This window comes from Bacillus rossius, chromosome 6 (assembly GCF_032445375.1).
Source record: "Bacillus rossius redtenbacheri isolate Brsri chromosome 6, Brsri_v3, whole genome shotgun sequence".
Taxonomy (NCBI): domain Eukaryota; kingdom Metazoa; phylum Arthropoda; class Insecta; order Phasmatodea; family Bacillidae; genus Bacillus; species Bacillus rossius.
The window spans coordinates 52,113,642-52,139,831 of record NC_086334.1 but is presented as its reverse complement, the minus strand read 5'-3'; the positions used below and the strand labels follow the sequence as shown (position 1 = coordinate 52,139,831).

Below are 26,190 nucleotides of genomic sequence, written 5' to 3'. Positions count from 1 at the left end.
GTGGGACGGAGGATGTGTGCCAGTTGCCCCATGACAGCGCGGGTTTTTGTTCTGATGGAGTCGAGATGCGGTAGGAAGGTGAATTTGGAATCAAGGGTTACCCCGAGGTAGCGGGTGGTGGGGGTCCAGGGGATGACGTGATTGCGAAGTTTGGGTGGGTGGTCTCGGGTGGGGTGGTATCGGGAGAAGAGGATGGAGGAGGTTTTGGTGGGGTTTAGGGCGATGCCGTGCGCGAGGAATTGGGTCTGGAGGGAGTTTAGTCCGCGGCTCAGACGGTCGCCGAGCATCTGCTCCGAGACGGAGGAGGCCAGTATGCAGGTGTCATCTGCATACTGGACTAGGTAGGTGCCTGGGGGGGGGGGGGGTGTGAGGTTGGCAATGTGGAGGGTGAAAAGAAAGGGCCTGAGGATGGCTCCTTGGGGGACACCGGCATGGATTGGTCGTGGTTGGGAGAGTTGGCCCTCTACTCGGACTTGGAAGGATCGGTCTTCCAGGAAGGAGCACAGGAGTCGTGTCAGGTGGGGGGGAATGTTGGTGGCAGCGAGTCGGTGGATCAGTTGGGCATGTGGGACAGAGTCAAAAGCTTTGGCGAGGTCAAGGAGAGCCATGCCCGTGTGTTGCCGCCTGGAGAATCCTTGGACCACCAGGAGCTCCACCCGGGCGATGGCGTGGGAGGTGGAGTGGTGTGGGTGGAAGCCAAACTGGTGGTTAGGGAGTAGGTGGTGGTCGTTGATGATGGGGAGGAGGCGTTGGAGGATGGCCTTCTCTGCCACTTTTGAGAGGATGGGTAGGAGAGAGATGGGTCGGTTGGAGGAGGGGAGGGTGGGCGGTTTGGCTGGTTTGGGGATGGGGCAGATGATGGCGTTCTTCCATGAGGATGGGAAGTGGCAGTGGAGAAACATGGCGTTGGTGATTTTGGTGAGGAGGACTAGGGCTTTGCGGGGTAGGTAGCGCAGGAGGGGGGTTGGGATGGAGTCGGAGCCTGGAGCTGCGTTGAGTTGGAAGTAGGAGATAATGGCGAAGCCTGGATAAATGCATAAGACTCAAGTCCGCTGCCTGAGTACTTTGAACATTAAATTTACGTAAAATGCCGAAATATCCGTTGGGATTTAAATGATTAAGCAAAAAGCCGCACGTAAGGACGTATGGCTAAGTGGGGTTGGACGCAGAGCTAATTGTAAAAAATTAGGTAAACTTACGACTATGGCGATGAACTGGAAAAGTGGTGCGAAAACTGTAGGCTCTGCGTTCACAGAGCGACCGACCCCTGTGAACTCCCGGCGGCAACTGGCGCTAGAGCCCTGCATGACCTCGCACCAAGACTTGTGTAGCGCGGGAAAACAGGCACAACCAGTTTTGGACTTAGTTGTTAAATTTTGTGATATTAAATAATTATTTTACAATTGCACATAATTATCATATTACTTCAGTATCTTTTAATTGTTATTATTTTGGTTTCTAAAAAGAGGAATTACTTATTTAATTACACACTAGCGCATTGCCACACCCGGCTGGGCGCTTTGGTCGACTTGCTGTACGTCGCGGCGCACTTCAACTCACACGGCGGACATCACACACGGGCGTGTTCGTTGCACTTACGAGTAAGTGTTGTTGGAACGTAACGTCTGTGCGACCCAGAGGGAGCACCGGTGGCTGGCGTCAAAGTGTAGTGTTTGTATTGCGAAAACAATTTAATTTGATTGTATTTTATGGAATTTACTTTTTCCACAGTCGGAAATTTTAAGTCTTATTTACTTATCATCAGATTTGGTCAAGTACAACATCTATTATTATTTGGGCGTTAAAACATGGCAATGGCGTCTGTAATAATTCCTAGCTTCGCGGATTAACCTTCCTTCTCGATGCTCTCTATGACATTATTATAAATTATTACTAAATACGTAGAGGTGGGTTGTGACAGCAATTTTCGGTGTCTGTTCCAACCTGATACTGATACAGCATTGTATCATGTTACAAGTCTCTGATACTTCTGTATCAGACGGTCCTAGGAGGCAACAAAGCTCCGCGTACGCAGACCGTGCGACCGGAACGAGAATCTGATACATTATTTATCACGCCTGGTAATTCTCTACCTCTGATACTCTCATGCCCGCCTGATACAACCAGTATCAATCAGTTCAACATTCACTGCAGTTCGTCCTGGCCGTGTATCACCATGTTGCGGGCTGTCATGCTTTGTTGTTAGTATCTTTATAGTGAAATAAGGAATGGATAAGTGCACGAAAAATACTTCATTTTTGTGGAATTTTTTCACGGAAAATAATGAGTTTGCTAATTGTAATTTGTGTAAACAAAAACTGAGTTATAATCATCGACTAATCTGAAGAAACATTTGAAAAAACTTTGATAGTATGCTCACTAATGTACCTATCTGTTTTTTTATTTTTTATTTTTGATAAAATCGTGAATTTTTAATGTATAAAAACACTAGTTACTAATTGTTTTCGAAAAAAGAAAGTCCATATGTCGATTACATCTGTTATTAGTGTCAACTGAGAATTTATTTGCATTTTCATAGCTGTTAGGTGCACAAATATAAATATTATATCTTGTATTAATGTATTTTTTAATATTAAAATTTCATTAGTTTTATTATTGAACGAGACGGTGCAAGCACTGCGCACTGAGCGTACTTTGAAGTAGGACAATAAACAAAACGACTTGTAACCAGGGCTGCCACTCTGATATTCATGAAAAACCTAGATAACCTACAAAAAAACCCAGACACATGGGTAAAAAACCCAGATGCGTCTAAAATGCTATCGTTGAAAATGTTTGCGTACTAATTCAAAAATATAAACATAACTGGTTTTAATATAAAACAATTAATTACCTTACAAGACTGAAAACGGTTAAATACAACCAATACAAGAAAATTACACTGCAGCAAAATGGCTGTATAAGTAATTCTTGGACCAGCACATATCATAAAAAAAACCTACAAATATATACATGACAAAACCAACACCATCACTGCATTCTTTAAACCGGTAATTGTTTTTATAAAACTGCATCATGTACGTTAGTCTTTATTCAGAGTCTGATTCTACAAGATTGGTTTGAAGGTTAATTGTTGCATTGGTTTTGTGTTCTGCAAGCCTCTTTGAAGAATGTGTCTAATTTAATATTCGACTTAGCTTCTTGAAAACTAGTTTTGTGTTTATATGTATTTTTGTGTGTGAAACACATAGACTTGTTTGCATTTATCAAACAGATATTGCAACAGATACAGAAGCTACTACCTTTATTATTGTTTTAGGTATAAAAATAATTAAAATTATAAAAAACCTAGAATTGTTGGAATTCATTATTTAAAAACCGAGAAACCCAAACACCATTGGAAAAACCCAGATCTGGGTGGAAAAACCCATGAGTGGCAGCCCTGCTTGTAACAATATCGCTTTGCGCCTCTCCTTCAAGGCTTCAACGCCTTCCCCTGCGCTTCCTCCCCTACATTCTTTTCCTTCTTTATCCCTTATTCGTCGTTCCTGCTCCCTCCCCTTTCACAAGCTCCGCCCAAGTGACCATCTGCGATCGGGTACTGCGCTCATTGCATGGAGTTAAGAAGTTAGGGAGTAGGTGTGTGTAATCTCTGCTGTGTTAACAGTTGAAGTCAAAACAAAAAACGACCACGCCCCCTTGTGAGAGCAAAACATCAATGGTTGCAATGCATTTAAATGCAGAATACTGTATTTTGTTAATCCGATATTAGCTACCAACGGCGTATATGTGCAAGTTTATCTTGTTAAGATTATGAAATGAAATATAATGTTGTGTTGCAAGACTGTAACGTGTGATTTTTTAGTAGAAATAAGGCAATAAATCCCGATATATGTAATGACGAAATGGGTTATAAAATTAATTTATTGCTTACTTAACAGCATTCAGGTAGGGTGCATTGATGTTATTAAGGCAGTATGTTGTGTCAATAACATTATAGTACCCTTGTTTACATTATTTGTGCTTAAAGAAGGTTTTTTTTCGTCATTTCATTTATCGGACTATTACAATGTTAAAGATATTAGCTTATTACCTACATGTTACTGTAAACGAAATGAACAAATTAACTGATATTTAAATTCTCGTCATAATTATTAGGCCTATGTGTATGGATGGATTAGCTGTCACGAGCCCAGTCGCCTATATTAACTTGTACATGCTACAACTTTTGCATTTTATTTATATATTTATTTATTTATTGCAGTGGCCACGCAATAGTAAACATACCAGTAGTTTCTTCAGAGCTAAATTAGTCCTTTGCACGAATATTTCACTTTAGGAGCCAGTACTGTAAAGTAACAGTAATAACAGAGGGCACACATGCCTACCTGCAGCAATGTTGCAGTGATTACATTTGCAACTTTTTTTTTTTTTTTACTATAGCAATTCCAAGTGTTATATATTTATACTGTCTACGTTTTAATTATTTTTCATCCCACAATTTTAGCCTTGAATGTGTGCCTTAAGCTTCTTTGAGATCAGTGAGGATTATAAAATGCTAGTGAAGATATATTTAAATCGAAAATTATATTTTTGTATTTTTTGTCCTCATAGGGGGCAATATTTACCCACAATTTCCATTCAACTATAGATTTGCAAAAATTAGTTCATAGAAATTTTTTCTAGGAAACCTAATTATTTTTGTCAAGATTTTTTCTTGGTTTCCCTTACTTGATGACACATATAAATACTATGTAGCAATAACCAATCAATACTTACTAAGACTGCATATAAATACAAAAAATACTTATGTTTCTGATTTGTAATAGGTAAAACAGTTATTCTTGAATGGAATAACAAGATCACGTGAAGCTCAAAAGGAAGAATGCATACATAGCTACTAGAAGTTTGACTGCAAAAATTCTCATTGACCCTTAAACAAAATTGTCTTCGTAAACATCTTTTGAACAGAATCACTAGTTTAAATTATATTCTTAGCAAAATAATTTAACCTTATACAAACATACTTATCAGAAACTGCTTTTGTCAAATAAACAATATGATTATTCAATGGGGACATGTCATGCATATGCTGATTCAAAGAGGAAAAAAATGTCTTTTCGTCTTACAAATACTTTGCACGTCCTTAGACAGGTATGTTATTCCACCTCTATCTTTCTGTGCAATTAATGAATTTTCAGCATTTCCCTCTGGCAACTGGTACATCTTAAATTGGTAATTCCTGAAAAACACTAAAAATATTTTACAGCATTTTTAATGTAGCTATACTAACCTAACCTACAATCTAGTGTTGTTACTAACCTAGCCTAATCAAACACTATCCACATTTGACTACTTCGAAAGAAATATTTTCGAAATTGATTTTTATTACTTTAATTACGGAAAAGTTACGCCGAGGGAATTTTAGAACAAAATGATACTAAACCACACTGCATAAAACTAAAAGTGAAATGTTTTACAGATTAAATCACTTCTCCTCATCCATTTCCTCACCATATTTTTTAAGTTAAGTCTTATAATCGTCGACGATAAAATTGGTACATTATTGGGCTTTGGTAAAAGCAAGCTGGTAGCACAGTGTTGCAAATTTAAAATAGTGTGAAATTATGCGAAATCAACTACAAAACAAGACGTACTGAAGTAAAAACCATAATTTATTAACAAATAACAAGACATTACATAAATGTATATAATTTGGACAACAAAAATCAATGGAAAATATATTATGGTTTCATGCAGATAACACAATCTATTTTATTTCATTTTTTTTATTTTTTTCAATCCACCTGCAGATCCCTACATGAGCCAACAGCTCAAGGGATATAGACCTTGTCACATTATAAACAAAAATTAAACATAGTTAAAATTGCAATAAAATAATCAAGTTTACAATTATAATGAATTTTGCTAATCTACACTTTCAACAAATAATCACAAATTTTATAATTTTCACAATTTACACAACACAACAAACAGTACATATTTTTCATTTAATATACTCTGAATCATTTGTAGGGTGTCCTATTAATTATACAGCAAATTACATATTATTTATATTGTCATTACAAGGTGTTATTTCACCAGCTAAATAAATATTTTTTTCCTTTGATGTATTCTCTAACAACTTTTTTGAATTCATTAAAATTTTGTAGTAATATAATTTCTTTAGGTAGTTTATTAAATAGTGTTATACCTCTTAAGTGTGGAATTTTGGTTTCAGTTTATAGTTATATCTTGTGATATATGGTCCAGTATGTTCAGATTCTACAAAATTATTTACAATTTTACAAATAAGAGCAACCTATAAATATATTACGAAAAAAAAGGGAATATATTCAACTCAGTAAATAAAGGTTTACATGAGGCTCTTGTATCAGCTAAACATATAATACATATGGCTTTTTTTTGCTATCTAAAAATTTTAATACTATTACTACACTTACCCCATATTTCAATTACATATACCATGTGTGTGTGAAAAAGTGCAATGTATACAGTTCGTAGATAATTTCTGTCTATAATTTGGCTAAGAATTCTGAGGGCGTAGCAAGCTTTACTTAATTTAAGAATAGTTTGATTGATATGTTCATTCCATTTTAGTTTATCATCAATATGTAAGCCCAAGAATTTAGTTGATTCAGTTTGACTTATCGCTTGATTCTGAAATTCAGATAATACTTGATCGAGCAGTCTTTTATTACCAAATTTAATAAATTTTGTTTTATTTATATTAAGTTTTAAATTATTTGCATCAAACCACTTATTCAAGTTAATTATTTCAAATTCAGTTTTATTTTTTAATTCCAATATTTTTCTGGAGTTATAAGAAGATTTGTGTCATCAGCAAAAGATACCTACTCGTACAAAATTGTACTTACTACAGAGTCAGAATTTTTTCATTAGTTTTCCTTATCCCTATATTTACACATGAGTTATCCATAAAGTCAAATCTGTGTGGGATTGTACATACCGCCACTTTTGTGTTACATAATGAAGGTAATACATATTTCAAACTGAGATACACAGTTTTTGATTGTTTCTTTAACACGTAATTTCCACCTGCTAGTATAACTATCTCATCTTCTTTCTTGAGACATGTCTTGTCTTCTCTTATTCCTCTCACCATTTCAATTATAGAAGCTCCTGGTTTGATATAAACTTACTTGTGAAATGTAATTCCCGTCTGCTTTTTCGCTAGCCTATTTGTACAACCAAAAGCACAACACGAATTTTTTTTATTCTTTCTTGAACACGTAATTTCCACCTGCTACTATAACTATTTCATCTTTCTTGAGACATGTCTTGTCTTCTCTTATTCATCTCACCACTTCAATAATAGAAGCTCCTGGTTTGATATAAACTTACTTGTGAAATGTAATTCCCGTCTACTTTTTCGCTAGCCTATTCGTACAACCATAAGCACAACACGACATTGTTTTATTTCATTAAAAACACCATTTCAAACTTGTATTCGCCGTTTGTTTTGGTCGCATTAGTGGGCGTGTCCCAAAAAGCAAAATGACTTCAGCATCCACGCCAAACAACCACTCCCTAACTTCTTACCACCATGGCTCATTGGCCGTGGTGTTCCAGGTGAATTCTGAACTGATACTAAAGTCTCTGATACTTTTCAAGTGTACTCGTTTGCCGTTCCTGATACAGGCGCGTATCAGTGACAAAGTATTAGGTTGTTACTTTTCGACCCACCTCTACTAAATAGTAACATCTCTGGTTGTATGTTGTTTACGTTTTTCCATTTATTTAAAGAATTCGTGTTTGTGTAAATCTGTATTAGCTAAGTTTTAATAAAATATGTTGTTGCATAGAGTTACACAAATGTATAATTTATTTTTAAAACCCAACTCTATAGTACAAAATTGTTTACAGTTTTGATAATTTATTATTGAGAATTAGTTTTATTTTAGATTTTCGAAATATTTGGAAAGATTGTTTAATCTTTGAAGAAAATCGTGTCTGGATTTTCTAATATGGTTTGAATAAAATAAATTTAAATCCTAGACTGTTTTATGATTCAGTAGACGCATTGAATATATACATTATTATATTGTAAGAAAGGAGATACAAAAACCGCAAAAACATACTTTTTGATTCAGCTGGAATCTGTCGATGTCGTCTAAGATTCAGAATGTTTATTAGTTTATGCGATTAAATGACATCCATTACCATTTAAGACGTGATTATTTACTTATTAAATTATGTATAGTATATACATTGTTGATGTAACCATGGTGAACCTGCTGCTAGAAACTATAAAATGTAGGGTTGGACAGCTTCATTGCTATGGCAACCAGCAAAAATTGAAAACTTTCGCCGTCTGTAGACGTTATGTTAAAGGTGATTTCATAATCAAATAATTTTCTCGTGTAGGCTATCAGGAAATTCTGGTATTTTAGAGTAAGTTGTTTTTATTATTTAATTCTTGTCCTTTGTCTAGCCTGATCACTAGTATTTACTTTTTTTCCTGATGAATACTCCTTGTTAAACGCTACTAGAAATAGTTGCTGATAAAGGCCCTGCTAGAATAGGATGCTCCTTGGATGTGACGGTACATGCTGCTTCTGATTCTAAAATAGTAAAATTTGAGTATATGTGACGTCACTCCAGCCTATTAACACCAATTACTGTGATGCTGAAGTCAACATGGCCAATTAGAAGGCCCTGCTACTTCAGTAGGATGGTGCAGATGGACTCTCCACCCTTGCTGTGTGCTGCTACACTGGGGGCCTGCTTAATAACTGCTGGTCCTTGGACGATTAAACTAATGACACGTCCTAATATTGGCTGCAGGATAGTCATAATTAAATCATTGGTACACATCATTTACTATCCATGTAACAATATTAATTGCAAGCAATAAAGATAAATAGTAGAAAGCACCACTCAAGAAAAATACGCAAATGTTAGCTAAAATCCCTTTGCTATTCAGTGTCACCAACCAATGAAGTAAACATTGGCTATGTATGTTTTCATTAGATGCTTACATATTTTCGTTATTTTTGAAGTGAAACTTCTTTACTGAGGGGAAACAATTTTTGAGCGTTACTTATTCCCATCGCATGAGGGGAATAGTTAGGCACGTGGTGGGGGAACCGATAGAACAGTGCGTCAGTGGCAATGCCACTCCAACACATGCGCTAGCAGTCAAAAGGGAAGAGCAAGGCAGGGGGGGATAGTTACCTAGCAGAGCATGCTATACGCTAGCTGTAATGGTCGGAAGGGGAGAGGTAAAACTGATAGCAGTGATACTACGGAATTCTCGTAACGCTGCTTGTGTTTGTCTACTCATCCGTTTTCGTAGCGGCTGACAATTGACGCTGCCATATTTATTTTATTTTATTTACAGAATCTACAATTTATTTATTTATGTGGAAAAGAGTTATTGATTTGTGCAATTGAGTTTTATAGAAAAATGAAATAATATATGTCTAGAGTGGAAATATAATTACATAATGAAATAGAATTCACAGACTGGGGTGTCATGAAAAACGTAGTTCAAGGACGTAACACAGGTGACACTCTTTTCAGTGTACATAGATGACCTACCTTCTCATGTTACACAAGGCAGCACAGTTCCACACTATTTTTACTAAAGGAATATGTTGTCAATAATTTCATACTGAAAGTTTGCATGATTTTCGGACATCTAAATTGCTGGTTTGAAGCTATTAAACTTGTGCTTAATAGATTGAAAAACAGACTCTGTATTGCAAAAATAAAATTTAATGTGAATGAAAAGATTGAATAAATATTGATAACAGTTTCATATCAAAAACCTCAGAGGGTGTGGACTTGATGAATTACTAAAAAATTCACTGACCATATTAACTAAGTATCTCAAGTCAGGCGAGTGTCTCCTGTTACGTATTAAGATGACTGGCAGAAGTATTTGATTGAGAGGTATTTACAATGCTCACTTCCAATTGGGAGTGAAACAAACTATATAAATGTTGGAATTTGGGGTTTTTGTAATGGTAGTTAAAAAATATTGCAAAACTACACAAATTAAGCTATTTAAATAATATAAGAATTTATTAAAAATGAATTCCCTATAACCAAAAATTTAAAAAAAAACTTAAATATTGAGTTTCACAAATAAACACATTCTAAGAATTATTGTAATCATTCACTAAGAAGGAAACAAATTAAAGAAAACTTAGATATTCACACATTAAACACCAGAAATTCAAGTTAATTGACTGCAGGTATTCTGAGAAAGCTATGAATTTCACTTGCCTAAAACTTTAAGATTTATAAACAATTTGCTAAAATTAAAAAATACATGCATGTTAGGCTTTATAGTATGTTGGGAAAGCATTGAACCGAACGAATCCGCAGGGTCAAATTGTAGGCAGATCTTACGAAACCATTACTGCCAACTCTGCATGACCCAGTTGCACATGAACTATTCTGAAAACGTGTTGCATGTATTTACATATCTAGTAAAATTATATGGCCAATATATTTTGAATGTTTTTAGTGTATCAAGTCATTTTGTTTGATAAATATGGTTTTGATTCATTTTGGTTTATTTGGTTGTATTTCATTTCCATTTGTTTCATTTCCGATTATTTCGGTTGTTTCACAATGATATGTAGAATAAGGGAACATTTCAATACATTTCAGTTATTTCCTTTGATTTATTAATCGTTACAATTCAAACATTTGTATCATTGATATTCAATTCATTTAAAGGTTGTTATTTAACCTCATTGGTCGTGCCCCACCAATACTTATTCACTTCCCCTTTTTTTCCTTCCCTCCCACTTACCTCTCGCACTCCTCATTCGTGCCCTGAAAGCTCACAAGACATTTGGCCTCCACTATAGAACACTCTACCTGCTCTCTGAAGGAATTTTTTAATCTAATATGAGATGGAAAAATAGGAGTATTATTAAACTGACATGAATTTCAACCCACAGTAATTATTAGAACTATTATAATGTTCTAAATTTAAATTATGAAACTGTGACAAGACTGAATTCATAAGGCTACACTTTTACAGTTATATTTTTAAAAAAATTTACTTAGTAGTTCTATCTCATTCTTTCTTTTCCAGAGTTCTCAAACAAGTCCTGTACTCCTGCTCTTGCTAGCACCATCTCATTCCTGATCCTATCTCACCTCATAACTGCCAACATGCTCCTCATAACTTCATTCGTATTGCTCTGATCTTCCCAGCAGGAGTACAGGACTTGAATGAAATCTGGAAAAAGCCAGAATGAGATGGTATGGCCACGTCCAGAGAATGGTAAAAGAGAGGCTGCCTAAGAAAATGATGGAGTTGAAGTACGTACACAGGAAGAAGACCTCAAGGAAGAGCAAGGACGAGGTGGGAAGAGCAGATAGTTAAAGGACTGCAGGAGAGAGGAGAAGACTGGAGTAAAATGGAGAATGAGCAATGGACAATGGTGGAGGGACAGAGGAAATTTGAGAGATTTTACTTTGCTGACCCAGCCACAGGCTGAATGCAGTGACTGTATCGTAGTTTAAGAAGAAAACTGTATTTTTAATTGATGTAAATAGTTATGCATGTGTATATATATTGTGTGATTATTCACATTTTCTTGGCATTTATCATGAGGTGCTTGACTGCATTTGGGATTCGCAGAACAAAATATGTAATTAAATAAAATTATACATATTTTTCTAAGTTTAACATTACCTATCTTAGCTGTTGTATCATAAATTATGCCATTCCCTTAAACAGAGGTGTAATTATAGCTTTTTAACAGGGGTGGCAAGGTGTACCATAGGTCTGGAGAATATAGAATGCCTCCACATATGTATAAGAGGGGGGGGAAAGGGGTGTCCGGAGGCCTCCCAGGAGAAATTAAAAAAAAAAAAAAACTAGCATTGAATTGTTAGTTTTTATGCTTTTTCAAACAATTTTTACCATAATTCACCGAATAATTGCTAAAATTCTCTATTTACCCTAAAAGATTAATTTTAAAAACTTTTATTAATAGTCAAACCATTTGTAAAGTAGATATCATTTACACAAAACTCAATTGTTCGTAAACAATTTATATTTTTTACTTCAAAATGGGGTGGCTATGGCTAAATACTGGTTTGGACAATTCTAAGGTGGCAACTGCCACTCCTTGCCAACCTTGAGTTATGCCTATCAATTAATGTAACTGGCATACAAAACTGGTGGTTTCCGCCGCCTGAGAGAGTGGTACTAGCAGTGGGCGACAGTGCTCCGCCAGCAGAAGCAGAGAGGCGCTGGGATTGGCCCGCACTGTGCATCGTGCTTGTACTGCACACACACTGCACAGGGTCGCACTCTCCGGTAGGATGTGTGCTGCCTGGCACACCTCCTGTGGTGTCGATAATGCACCATTTCGGCACCATTATTTCTAACAATAATAAAAATTAGATTATTTCCTAAATTTATTTTTTTTATCCAAACTTATATACCCAGTTTTTAAAAACTTCTTTGGCCCCGTGTACGGCCGGACCCATGCTTCTTCGGTGTAGTACACTCCTCCCCATTTTTATTTGTGACTGACGCTTCAAAGGCCTTATTTTTACTTATTGACTTATTGAGTGTTTCTCTGAAGCCCAGCGTACGTTACACTGTCTCTCACATGCACGTGTTACGAAAAATTATTTTCACAGTAGTTTTGCGGTGCGATCTCTTGGGAATTTGTTGCGTGATTTCTTGCAGCTTTTTACAGCACAGTTGTGTGATGGGTGATTTTTATGCTATCATCGACTGGATATCTGACCATTTTTGGTGGGACAATGGGAAGGCTAGAATTGATAATATGCCTAACCTTTAAAATATTATCATTTACCGTAGTCAGTTCAAGAGTCTGTAGCAGTTAACGTTTTCGAAGAATCCCTTTTGTTGATGTATTTATACATTAATACTTTTGTGTATACATACATATTTATCTTTTCCTTTTTTTCTTACCAATAAATACAGTGTAGATAGATGTGCATGTGTACATATATGGTATCGGAGGTAGATAAAGGAAGAAATGGGAAATTTGCCTAGCACCCTTAAATGAATAGAGTGAATAGAGTTTTAAATTTATAAATTTTTTTAAAATACCTACTTAAACAATAATAGCATCTAATCCTATTCACTAAATTTTAAAACATTCTTTTACATGAATGAAAGTAAGGGATATGCATTAAATAAACAAAGCTGCTGTCTGGATCCACCACTGAGTAGATGTGCATGTAAATCGTAAATACTGAACATGTGTGTGCTGAACAAAGCTGCTGTCTGGATCCACCCCGGAGTAGATGTGCATGTAAATCGTAAATACTGAACATGTGTGTGCTGAACAAAGCTGCTGTCTGGATCCACCCCTGAGTAGATGTGCATGTAAATCGTAAATACTGAACATGTGTGTGCTGAACAAAGCTGCTGTCTGGATCCACCCCTGAGTAGATGTGCATGTAAATCGTAAATACTGAACATGTGTGTGCTGAACAAAGCTGCTGCCTGGATCCACCCCTGAGTAGATGTGCATGTAAATTGTAAATACTGAACATGTGTGTGCTGAACAAAGCTGCTGCCTGGATCCACCCCTGAGCAGATGTGCATGTAAATCGTGTGCTACTTACAATGGCAATAGAGTGGATGGTTCACCGATGATGAGCGTACACGGGTGTCGTATCCACGTCCCGAGGAGATGCACCCCTGTTGTGCGTAGCGGGCGGCCGCGCAGGATGGGGCCGAAGAAGGGGAAGGGGAAGGGCAGCAAGCTGGCGCGCATGACGGACGAGGAGCGCGCTCGCTACCTCCAGCACCGTGCGGCCATCGAGGAGGAAGCGCGGCGACGCAAGCAGCAGCTCATCGCCACCTTCATGAAGGTGAGCAGTCACATTCCCACCGGTCGGGGTGGAACACCTGGTAGTGTCAGGGAGAACAAGTCACTTTTGATCAGGAATTGTGTGTTCTTCAAACAATTCCTGTTTTCACTGTAAAATTAATTAACTGTGAAAACAAAAAAAACATTGGTTTCAATAATCTTACAATGAATATTGTGCAGGAATCAGTATCAAATGAAATAAAAATTATAATGCAGAAGAGAAAAAAAAAATCATTAGAAATATTTTGGCTTGAAAAAAGCTAAATTGTTTTATTTTTGGTGTGCACATTTGTGGTTGATAAAAGAACTATTTTTCTTCAAAAATTACCGGAAATACTTTGTTGTTTCATCAGCAATTTCTTTGAGATTAAGGAAAAATTTGATTCTGAAATTCTGTAGCTGATTGCTCTGCCTGTATTTTGTATCATGAGCAGAATTATGCATACTTGAATGCTTGGGCCTTGTAGCCTTTGTCAAGAGTGAGCTTTTAAAAATACTTCCTTGTATGGGGAACAGAAGTTCTTTAAATCCAGTTTTTTAATATAATATCGCATCAAAATACATCACAAAAGCTATGATGCAAGGAGGAAGCCATGTAATGGTCTTGGGAGCAACTCATACCATTCAGCTGGTTGAATTTTGTTTGAGGTTTGTTATAGATAGCTATGTTAATATATATAATCTTAAAAAAGTAAAAAAAAAAAAGAGTTGCACTTGAACAAAAATCCATGGCATGCTTTGTCGGAAAAAAATTAAGTAGTAAGTTGGAAACATTGCAAGACTTAAAACTCGTGTTTTACTCATAACTGAGGCACAATCACAATGGTGACATTTATAAAAGTGCTTAATAATGCGTTGTGGACATTATTTAATAAGGCAGAAATACGTATGTTTACGAGTACAGGAGTAAACACGCCAGTTGTGAAGAAACTATTGATGTCAACAAGGCAGTAAATGGCCTTACATGGTTTCTCTGTCTAATAGTGCTTTCATGGGCGTCACAAGGATAAATTTTTTGGGGGGGACTTCAATTGTTTGAGGAATATCCATCCCCTGGAAAAAAAGCGGGGGGTCCGGGAGTCCTCCGCCGGGAAAATTTGGGGTTTGAAGGTGCAAAAAGGTGGTTTTTAGGTGTTTTTCTTTCCTGAATATTCTAATTATAATTGGTTGCAAGAAATAATTTATTTTTTATACAAAATATTTTCAGAGAACAAATTTGTAAAAACACAGTTAACATATCTGCTGGTGCTATATCCACACAAAATCATTAATTTAAACATCAGGAGAAACTACGAAACTAAATAAATATATTATTGGAGGGGACAAAATTGAAGACTTATTATTGGGGGGGACGTGTCCCCCCCGTCCCTCCCGGTTGCGACGCCCATGGTGCTTTTCTCGTCATTGTTTGTCACTTGTGTGCAGGCTGAGTAGGGAATGCTCGCTAGGCACAGGGATGGGACGTGACCAGTGGTACCAGCGTGCCGTGCGGAAGAGAGATGGAGGGGTTGTGTTTGCAGAACCAGCTCAAGAAGGAGGAAGGGTTCGCCAGACTGAACCTAGCCAAGATCAACCAGCAGTGGTGGCGGATCCTGCGAGGCATCAAGACGCACCAGCTGCAACAGGAGCTGAAGGTAACAGACCGATCCTGGCCGAGTCATCGGGCAGTGGCCGTTACAGAGTTGAAACTCCTGCTATTTGATCACAACTTTCACATGTTAAAATGGTGTTTTCTTGGGGAAACTGGGAGTAAAATTAGTTTCTGAAAACATGTCTTCACCCTCTCTCTTCTCACACCTTCTCATATGTAGCTTCTGTCGTAAGGTTGTACCCTCCCTACCAACTCAATACGTTTCAAGATGCTTGCCTGCTCAGCTGTCTGGCGTAAGTCCAGTGCAGTGTGCAGCCTTCTTGGGGTACCATGCAAGAAACAGTCACTGTTTCTGTTTTGATATTGCTTAGCTTGTTGCTTCACTCATCTTTACATCCTGACAACCATACATGTACCACATCTATGAATTTCTAGCTGTGTCAGCCAGGTCTAGCACATGTGGAAGGTAAGGCCAGGATGGACCAATTTGAAAATGGAGTGATTAATTAATTAATTTATTTATTTTTAACTAGGAATTTGTAATTAATTTTTCTTTACTTTTTAGTTTATGTTATTGGACTTGATGTAACTTTCTTGTTGACAGCCATATAATTAGAGGCAAAAATATGCAATAATACAAATAAGAAATGTGTACTATGAAGAGGAATCGTCCTTTTATTGCATATATATTCCAGGAAACTTGAGACAAAGGAAATGCGGTTGGCTTGACTGGAGTTCTGAATTCAGTCCGGTGGTCGGCCACTGCACTGCCGTGATGGGTGATGGGCGGAGCGGGGTCGGGCGTGCTTGCAGCACATCTGGCAGTCGTTCGACCACCTGGTGGAGCGCAAGCAGCAGATGGTGGACTCGCTGTTGGCAGACCTGCAGGAGGCAGAGGAGCAGTACAGCAAGGGTTGGCGCTACCACGCCGAGATGATCGACCGTCTGCTGGGTGAGTTGGGGGCCGTAGCTGTGTGTGGCTGGTGATGTACGATGAGCACGAGTCATTCGTTGCACAACTATGACATTTAATCATTGCTCCGAAACTCTATGCTGCAAATTTATTGGCTCACAAGACAGCCACCACTGACTCAACACCAAACAATACAGTAACTCTCATCAGTCTGAAATACAATCAAGAAAATTAACACATGAGCCCAATGTGGCCCGCCACCATTAAATTCCCCCCCCCCCCCCAAATTCCCCTCCTCCTCTTCCTTTCCAAACCTTTGGTCAGCGATGTATGTGTGCATGTGTGGCTCATTTAAATACCACACCTGCCACGTCAAGAGGCTAATCTCATGCACCCCTAATGAATATTAATTAATAATGTAACATTTAAATTTTTTTTCCCCGAGTTTTTGTATCTATCTCAGCTACCAATAGAACATGATAGAGTTGTGCTCATTTTACGAATGTTTCTGAACGTACCCTGCTCAGTAAATATTTTATTGACTTTTAAAACTACTTGCCAATTTATTGCAGAAATAAATGCCTTTGTGTGATTTTTATGAAGGTAACTGAGTGTTTCGCTGGTAGCAAGCACAAATTTTTATTAGTTCAACGACCATTGTATTTGGCAAGTGGACGCCTACCTCCTGCCATAGGGCACTGGGTTTTGGAGATCACTACTACTTATAATTTCCTCTCTAATGACTAATCTACACTTTTATGTACTAAATTAATCATTATTGTGTTTTTTTTTAATTTTGTTAGCTTCTTAGTTTTTAGAATTTTTTTTATTAGAGATTTAATTATTATCGTACAATGGTATTTTAAACAAGGTTTTAATAAGCTGCTCTGTAGAAATAAAAATTACAAATGAGCGCAATGCAGAAATGTACCCATGGAATGTGCTATAAAACAGAGAGCACTGTACTGAAATGAAAGTACACGGTAACAATGCGCCCTGAGCAGACTAGGCAGAGCAGTAATGCAACCTGAATGCAGGCAGCTTGATCGCAGTGTGTGCGGAATGAGAGACCTCGCCAAACAGGGCAGCTGGTGGTGACAGAACACTGGGCCACGCAGTGCTGCAGGGCCAGCGGCTGTGGCAGCTGCATGAGGACTACGCGGCGGGGAAGCGGGCCCTAGTGGAGGGGGCGGGGCGGCTCGCGCGGAACGTGAGCGCGGATGCCGCCGCCTCGGAGGAGCGGCTGAAGGCAGTGGCACACCTGCTGACGAGCCGTGCGGAGGAGGAGGAACGCACCTACCGCCTCGACCACCAAGCCAGACTGCACGACGTCACCGACACCGTGAGTACCCACAGTTCCTCCTTGGTGGTGCCTGCACGTTACGACGATTCCGTACAAAACTGGAATTTAGTTTTTTATGCATTGCATTATATTTATTATATTTTTGGGGGCTTACGACCCAGATGATACAAGGCTCACAGCATGCCAGGTGGAGAGGCCAAACGTTTCTAAATAGTTTGGTGTTTTCTGTTATTACACCGGCTATGGTAGCGCGTAGGAATGTTACTAGTGTGGTCACACTGAATTTACCATAAATCACGGAACATTAAATTAGGTACTTTCACACTGAATAACAATTCCCTATCATGCGAATCACAAATATGATCTGTTTTAATATGATAATACCTAAAATTTAACAGCATAAATTCTCTTCAATTTAGTTTTAAACAGGGTGCCAGTTGCTTTCACAATCTATATTCAAATGAATCAACAGAAACCGATGAACTATTTATTCCTTTACTTCGTCAAATTAAAATTACCTTCGTAATGCATCACAAACATTAATATACATACCAACAACTTTCAACTTTTGTTTCTCTTAAATTATTCCCATTGGTATTTAATGCACAAGATAAAATATAACATAAAAAAACAAATGGGTGCGTGTACTTATGTACGCGCGTGAGAAGTTCTTTGGCATCATTAAAAAATAGTTATTAATTGCATGCAAATAATTAATTACAATAAAATAATAAAAGGGCTGGAAAAAGATAGTCAACACAGTCAATAAAGTTAAGTTTAAATTTGAAAAATTAAAGAAATAAAATTTAGAGAATATTAAATATGACATAATTTGTAGTAAATATTATAAGGTTTTTAATTTTGAATATTTATAATGATTATTTAACATTTTAAAAGAAAATAAATCAATTTAATAATAAATTCAAAAATTTAATTTAAGTTTATTTATTTTTTCAATATTTATTATTTTCTTAATTTTATATTCACTTTTCATTTTTACCTAAAATTTTCATTAAATTTGTTCATTTATTTTTATAAATATTTATTATTTATTCAATTTAATAATAAATATTAAAAATTAATATTTTAATTTGATGTGTGATTTAAATTTTTATCACAAATTTTTTATTAAATGTTTTATTAAATTTATTTATTTATTTTGTAAATATTAAATAATGAATAATAAATATTAAACATTAATAATATTTAGTATTAGTTATATTAAATAATAATATTTTAATTTATAACAATAAATAATACATACAGATAGTTAACCTCAATTATATTGGAGCACTTGAAAAATTATATAAGCACAATTGTTTACTAATATTTACGAATAGTAAATAATATTAATCAAAATATCCAATTTATATCACTACTGAATATAATTCATTAGCACATATATAATTCGCACTTATATGAAACTAAAACACATGTTGTGAATGCAGAAACTAGAAACATGTGGATACATATTATAAATATGAAAACAGTGATCAGAGGCGACGAGCATGCCAACATGCGCGACTAATAGAGAGGTTCTATTTCTATTTTGTTGGTAGCTTTTTTTCGAGACTTAATGAGCGTTTTAGCGGGCAGCTTCAACCTGTTAAATTGTGTGTTACAGTGATGCGCGCGCATCTTAAAATTTCACTCTCATCATTTTTTCATAACGCGCCTAAAGAAGTATAAATTCAAAAATTCATCTGTCATCCATCAGATGACTGATTATTTAATAAAATTCCTTGACCATCAATAATAATAGTTAATCTTGACTTTATTAAATATTTTGCCAAAACTTGTAAGACAGCTCTTGTATAGCAGGTTTTTGTCTCAACAGGGACTAGACACTTAAGGTACCTACTTGGTGAAGTCAAAATTTGTATACTTTTGTTAGCGGCCCATGTGAAGTAATCAGTGGCTGAAATGGCAAGAGGTGGTGGAGTTGCCAGTTAACCCAGTACCCCCAGCAGCACCAGTACCCCCAGTACCCCCAGTAGCCCCGGTGCCCGGTGCCCGGTGCGCAGGCAGCGACGGTGCTGGAGCAGCTGCAGGCGGCGGGGCAGGCGCGCGCGGAGGCGCTCTGGGGGCAGCTCCAGCAGGTGCTGGCCGGCTACGCAGCGGCCACGGAGCCGCTGCAGCTCCCCCACGCCCGGCTGCGCGAGCGCGACGCCCAGGCCGCGCGGACGGTGGCGCAGCAGAGGGAGCGCGCGGGGGAGCTGCAGCGGCGGGTGGCGAGCCTGCGCGCGCGCCTGGCCGGGCGCGGGGACCGGCGGGTGGCGGGCCTGGCCGGCGAGCGCGACCGCCTGGAGCGGCTGCTCCGGAGCCTGCGCGCGCGGCTGGAGGCGGCGCAGGGTCAGGACCAGCAGCAGCTCGCCTTCCTGACCGTCGCCAGCAACCGGGTCATCAAGGTGCTGCTCCCAGCCTCTTTACCAGTGTGTCTGTTGTGAAGCCACGTGTTAACCTTCTGCATTTACTATAAATATCTAACCAATGCTTGCCGAACCATTTCAATAACATAGGATGCGCACAAAATGGGAGGGTTAAAGTGAACTGACGACTAATATAACAAAACACATGCCAAATCACACTGCACATGCACATACAGGCACTTCAGGGGGAGGGGAAGGGAAGGGGATACCCAGGCGGAAGTCTGAGGCACTGCAAAGTGTTCAGACTCGGCGCTTCAGGACCCTGCCACCGGCTCGCGGCGAAACCTAGAGAATGCAGCCAGCCAGCCAGCACCGAGACAGGCGACACAGTGAAATGTGGGACTTGCTTTTTCGTGGATCTGGGTTATAATCTTGATCCATTCGTCAGCTCTTATTTCAGTTTTCCATATTATCCCAAGAAAACGCCAGGCAAATGCTGGGACAGTTCCTTATGGCTTATGATAGACCACGGCCGATGCCATCTCAGGTTGATCGGACTTGCGGCGTGATGACCTAATCAACAAGACATAAACCCAAAGCACAATGGAAGGTGTTCAATCCAGCACGTTCGGGGCCACGAACATGCCGGACTAGCAATTTTGCTGAGGGAAACTACTTTTACTTAAATATCAGAATATTTTTATTTTAAAACAAAATTTATTTTAATACTGTACAGAATTAAAATTTTAAGTCAGCAATATTTATTACCTGTATGGTCAAATCGAATTTTAACTTCTTTTTTTTAAGTTTCTGCATCCATTTGTCAAAATTACGTATGTTTATGTCCCATATGTATGTTTTGTTGTCAATCCAATGTGTTGTAAAACTGCAATTATGTTTAATTTGACTGTACACTTTAATTTTCATATTCACTTTTGGTGGTGGGAATTGTGACGCAGATTGCAAATGTGGCTCGGCATGCGAAAGAATACATACCGTATTTACTCGCTTAAAGGCCCCCCTTTTTTCCCCAAATTTTCGACTCCAAAAAAGGGGAGGGGGCCTGGTGGGGGAGGCAGCGCTTTGCCAGGAGGGGAGAGAGGCAGAGGCGTGGCTAACCTCCCTCCTGCCAGCTAGCCAGCCAACCAGACAAAGGAGTGTTATAATCCTTGACCCACTTCCCTTCCTCCTTCACTTCCCCTCTTCTTCACCCACAACACTCCACATCAACACGGCAGCACGCGAGTCCAGCTTTCTTTATCTTTATGTCGTTTGAGATAGGACTAACTGCTTACGTCTGGCATGCCTCACGACGGTCCTACTGAGAACGGACAAACTATAATACCAGTCTCTGTATCACTGCCGCTTACAAAATCACCTCCCGCCGCTCACAATACATGGCTTGTTGTTTGATGCATGCCAAGCTGCCCTGCCCTCAGATAAACCCAGAAAACACGTTTTTAAATTTTTTCTCAAAAATGTTTACAAAACAAGGAGGGGGGCTTATACGCGGGCGGGGCCTTTACGCGAGTAAATACGGTATTTTGTTTTTGTGCTCAACGTCTTGTCGACAAAGTCATTACAGGCTGGTGCCAGTACCACACGTACAGAACAGGTGTACTGCACAAGTAAGTGGCTGTGGTCCCAGAGTAACAAACCATTCCAGCGTTTTCCTGGCGTGATTTAAGGAAACTGTGAGAAATGGAAATCCGGATGGCCAGGCCTGGTTACTGACGACGAGGGGAGGGTCAGGGTGAACTGAGGACTCAGTGTGTTACCACTCCATGCGTGCAGAAGCTGGAGGCGCTGGTGTCCAAGGCAGAGCAGATCCTGAGCGTGGCAGCACTGTGCCGCAAGAGGGAGACGGAGCAGGAGAAGGTGACTCCCTTCGGCCCCCTCCCCTTCCTGCCGGAGGACGAGGACATTGCGGGCGTCACGACTCTGCAGGTCGGCAGTTCAGCACCTGTACATAGGCCTGTGCCAATACTTTTTTTGATGTGAAGCAAATATTAATTTAAGTGTTTAAAAAGTATTCGCTTTGCTCAGGTCTAGTGGTACTTAAAGTGGTCTCTTTGGCCTGACCGCTAAAATTCGTGCAGAGCTCCATATTATTAATGCATCATTTTACAAACTTCTTACCATAAACATTTAAGAGCAATTATACATTACTGGCTTTGGTTTCATTTACATTCAATAGAATAATTTGCTGTCAAAAGTTGAAAGTCAATGCTCTGTATGTTTTGATATTGACTACCAAATATTCTCACCTCCCCATAATCTTGTGCAAGTCATGCCAGTAGAGAAAAGCCACAACAGAAGACACCAGAACAAAGACAATGAAAACTTTGCTGTGTAGTTTGTAACCAAAACGTAAAAGTGTGCATAACTTTGTTAATCTTTTTCTTGACTACTTAGGCCACAGTGAGATGACTATTTTTATCCAGGGTTGTCTTTTATTTGGGAGAGAGGGTAGGGGAATTACATGTTTAGTAAATTAAATTTTTTTTTTGGCATTTCATGATTTAGTTTTCATAACTTAACTGCAGTCAATAAATTCAGTGTGTACGTATCAGTTGTGAGGGTTACCTAAGTTGCAAAAGTTTACAAAAATACGTAGGAGGAAACAAGCCAAGTTAGGTATGTATGTGCACATTTAACTAAGCATGTGAGTTTGGTTGCATTAAAATATTGCATAAGCTAGACTCTAGAGGAATCATTTTCTACTTTTGTTAAGGGTACATAATTAAATGCTCAGTTTAATTTTCAGTATTTTACAGTTAATCTGAACATATCAATTTTGACAGTTATTCCTGGCAACAATTTCACATAATCCTACCTACCCTACACCCGTTTCCAACAAAAGAAAATATTATGACAATTAAAATGATATTTTTAACTAATTATGGATCAAATTCCAATTTTTGAATCCGATTCTCAAATTTGAATCTCAAGATAACTTCCTTGAATCTGAAACTAAGTTTCAAGTATCAAAAATAAAATAATTAGCAAGATATAAAAAAAATGATAGGGTGTTAAAAACATTTAAATGTTAATTTCACAAAAGTATGTCTACAGATCTAGTAAACTTCAGAGTTGTCAGTGTTAGTTGTGAATTTAACATTTCCTCCTAAAAAAAAATTGGTTGTCTGTAAAGTCGGTTTACGGACGATAGTTTAACGTGACAACGTAATAACAAAACATTGATGAAATGATTGATCCAGAAGAAAATGAAATATCATATTCGGCCTGAGACTGAGCCATAATAGGTTTTTGCAACCAAATCATTTAGGCATTAAAAATATTATATTCTTTTAGGAAGAATTTTTTTTTTAATTTTTCTATCTTTTGTATGATAAAATCTACCTCTGCATACTTTTATGAATAAAATTTATTCATTTTTATTGAATTATCACTATTTTGTATGGATACAAAGGAGTGAAAGGAAATGTACAATTTAATTAATAAATTTACTTTTATTTGCATTCATTAATTCAAATATATTTATAACTTTTGAAATGTTGCGTGCGCCGTATTTATTTTTACAAGTACAAAAAACAATTTCGCTTCAGCCGGGATTCGTACCGTCATCCTGTGGATTGGCAGTCAGCAATGCTCACCGCACAGCCACGAGGCCATATTAGAAACTATTGTTTCAGATGTTATAAATTAATAATATTCCACGCACAATATTTTTTGAATTTCTTTTAACTAGCATATTCTCTGTTGGACTCAAAATATTTACATGCTCGTGGGCTCATAACTATAATACGGTGTGTGATTTAGTTGATCAAATAATAACTTATGACAAATAATTACCAATGTCAAACTAAAGCGTGAAAAGTATCATACCAGCAATAAATATTTAGTTACACAGCTAAAACAATACTCATAAAACACTGTTTAAATATACTGATTTACACTAGTAATTAAAATAATACGTACTTGCAAGAACGCCATTTCCTTGCGAATATACTCCCGTGGCGCGGTGCACAACAATAACATCGAACCCCGCTATGTTGTCGTCGGCACCAAGCCGTGTGTGGCGACATGCGCAGGCGTGTGATCCAACCGGCGCGACCCGCCTATCCCTGCAGCATGGCGGGGTGAAACCTGAGCAGTACGCCGCCACGTGCCGGCCAAGTTCTCTGTACCGTCCGCAACATACCAGACAGATGCCACGCATGCGTACATCTGTAGTGGGACAATTTTTCGTGCGTGCAGCCAGCGTTCATCGATTTATTAGATGTTGTCACGTCAAAAAAAAAATTTCACTTAGCATGTTTTAGCTGTAATCTGAAATGTTTGAAATGCTGTGGACTGGACGGTACTGACGCGCGCAGGCAGGCGGGCTCGGCGGGCTGTGGGAGCGCTACAACCGGGCGAGCCTGCAGCAGCGAGCGCTGGCGCTGCACCACCGCGCCCTCTGCCTGGAGAACGGGCAGCTGCGGCGCGAGCTGCGGCGCTGCCTGGGGGCCACCGGCGACCGGCCGTGCCTGGCCCCCACCACGCGCCCCTGCACCGCCGCGGTCGCTGCCCCGCGCAGGCCGCGCCTCGTGGCCGTGCTGCCCGGCGCCGCGCCTCCTCCTGCAGCAGCCAGGCTTCCTCAGTATCCTCGTACACGAGGCCACATCAACGAAGTTCAAACAAGAGCATTAAGTGTGAAAATGTAAAATATGAAATTTAACCCACTGGAAAACATGAAATCATAACACTATTCTTACAGCAGACAATTACAACTATAATTTTCTACAATTTTTAAAAATACAATTAGTAAATTACATGATAATAATATTACATAGTTTTTTCTTGGATATTCTTTAAAAAAAAAAAATTTGTGCGTGGAGTCTATGCATGACAAAAGTGAAACTTCTTGCGTATTAGGTAGAGATAAATTATTAACATAAACATGAATGATACTTAAGTTAATTGCAAAAACCAGTAACACTTTTCCACATGAATAAATAAACTGTAGATACTTTAAATAAAATAAATATACTGTAGTAACGTCAATCGTTAGCCGTTACTTACGGAAACTGAGTAGACGAACAGAAGCAGCGTTACGAGAATTCCGTAGCATCACTGCTGCGAGATTACTACCTCTCACCTGCCATCTCCTCTTCTGGCCTTTACTACTAGCATACAGCATGCTACACTACATAACTACCCCCTCCCCCTTTGCAGTCTTCCCATTCGACCACTAGTGCATGCATTAGAGTGGCGTCACCGCTGATGCATCCACCTCTTATACTTGTTCCCCCCACCACGTACCCAAATATTCCCCTCATGTGATCTGAATTTCAGTAATGCTCGAAGATTGTAGTCCCCTCAGCAAAGAAGTCACACTAAAAAAAGAAAAAGAATAACTGTTAAAATTAGGCTAAAATAAAATTCATGCCTTTAAGAACTTATACAAATTTTTTTTTTAAACTTATACAAATTTTTTTTTTAGCAGTTTTATAGATGGCGCACCTTGTTACAATTGCTATTCTAATGCAGCGTGCTCACGTAACAAGGGTAGGGGTTGTACCCTAACACACCGGCAGAAATCTTATTTGTGAGCACTGAGTCTATATCCAAGTAGGTAGTTCAGAGCACACTAAAATCTTGAAAGCCCTGTCATCTTGAGCATCTATGCATAACCATGCAAGCAGTGTGACATTTCTGGTTAACATGTAAGTTGTAATGTTTTTGTAGAAACAGTATTTTTTTTTTTTGTAATTTTGTTATTAGAAAGTAGTTTGTGTATTATTGTTTGTGAATAATATTTAATACGTGTATTGTGTCAGTCTGTTTTGTACATTTGGTCTCTCTGGCAGGTATTCAATCATCTCGATAAAAATAATTAAATTCATTATTTCTCGTGTGCTGAGTGAGAGTTAAGTGTTGATTATATTATTTAAGTGCTTGTATTCTTTTAAAGATTTGAGAATTATCAGGTGCTCAAAATTGCAAATAAATAATAAAATAAATGACATGGTCATATTTTTTGTGTGTAACCCTAAAATTTAGCAATAAATTTGACATTGTGATAGAATCACCCCTCCAAATTCTTATCTTAAATATACACTAGTTTAAAAGTTTTATGCTGTTATATGTGTGAACTGAGGCATGTATTATCTAAAATGATATTTTCTGTTTAGTTCTGTCTTACAAATTCCTTTATTGAGATCAGGGTAAAAAAA

The 26,190-nt window shown here is 38.2% G+C and overlaps 1 protein-coding gene and 1 long non-coding RNA gene across 2 annotated transcripts; one reads left to right on the top strand and one right to left on the bottom strand.

Moving 5' to 3' along the window:
* Nucleotides 1-5,615: 5,615 nt before the first annotated feature.
* Nucleotides 5,616-7,722, bottom strand: LOC134533183 (uncharacterized). The gene is made up of 2 exons (XR_010075258.1): nt 7,247-7,722; nt 5,616-7,041 (listed from the first exon to the last, which is right to left on the bottom strand). It is a non-coding gene; the product is annotated as an uncharacterized LOC134533183 (long non-coding RNA).
* Nucleotides 7,723-7,979: 257 nt separating this feature from the next.
* On the top strand, nt 7,980-26,109 carry LOC134533438 (dynein regulatory complex subunit 2). The gene is made up of 8 exons (XM_063370961.1): nt 7,980-8,397; nt 11,182-13,833; nt 15,353-15,466; nt 16,237-16,375; nt 17,455-17,678; nt 19,664-20,047; nt 21,803-21,955; nt 24,349-26,109. Exons 2-8 carry the CDS (start codon nt 13,612-13,614, stop codon nt 24,676-24,678), a joined length of 1,566 nt encoding a protein of 521 aa, XP_063227031.1. The 5' UTR covers nt 7,980-8,397; nt 11,182-13,611; the 3' UTR covers nt 24,679-26,109.
* Nucleotides 26,110-26,190: the final 81 nt, after the last annotated feature.

Bases quoted from the DNA above. Each gene is read 5' to 3' on its own strand.
- LOC134533438 (XM_063370961.1), top strand. From the start codon at position 13,612: ATGATGAGCGTACACGGGTGTCGTATCCACGTCCCGAGGAGATGCACC. The intron at 16,376-17,454 runs GTGAGTTGGGGG...TGGGCCACGCAG, and splicing joins GATGATCGACCGTCTGCTGG to TGCTGCAGGGCCAGCGGCTG. The intron at 21,956-24,348 runs GTCGGCAGTTCA...TGACGCGCGCAG, and splicing joins CGGGCGTCACGACTCTGCAG to GCAGGCGGGCTCGGCGGGCT.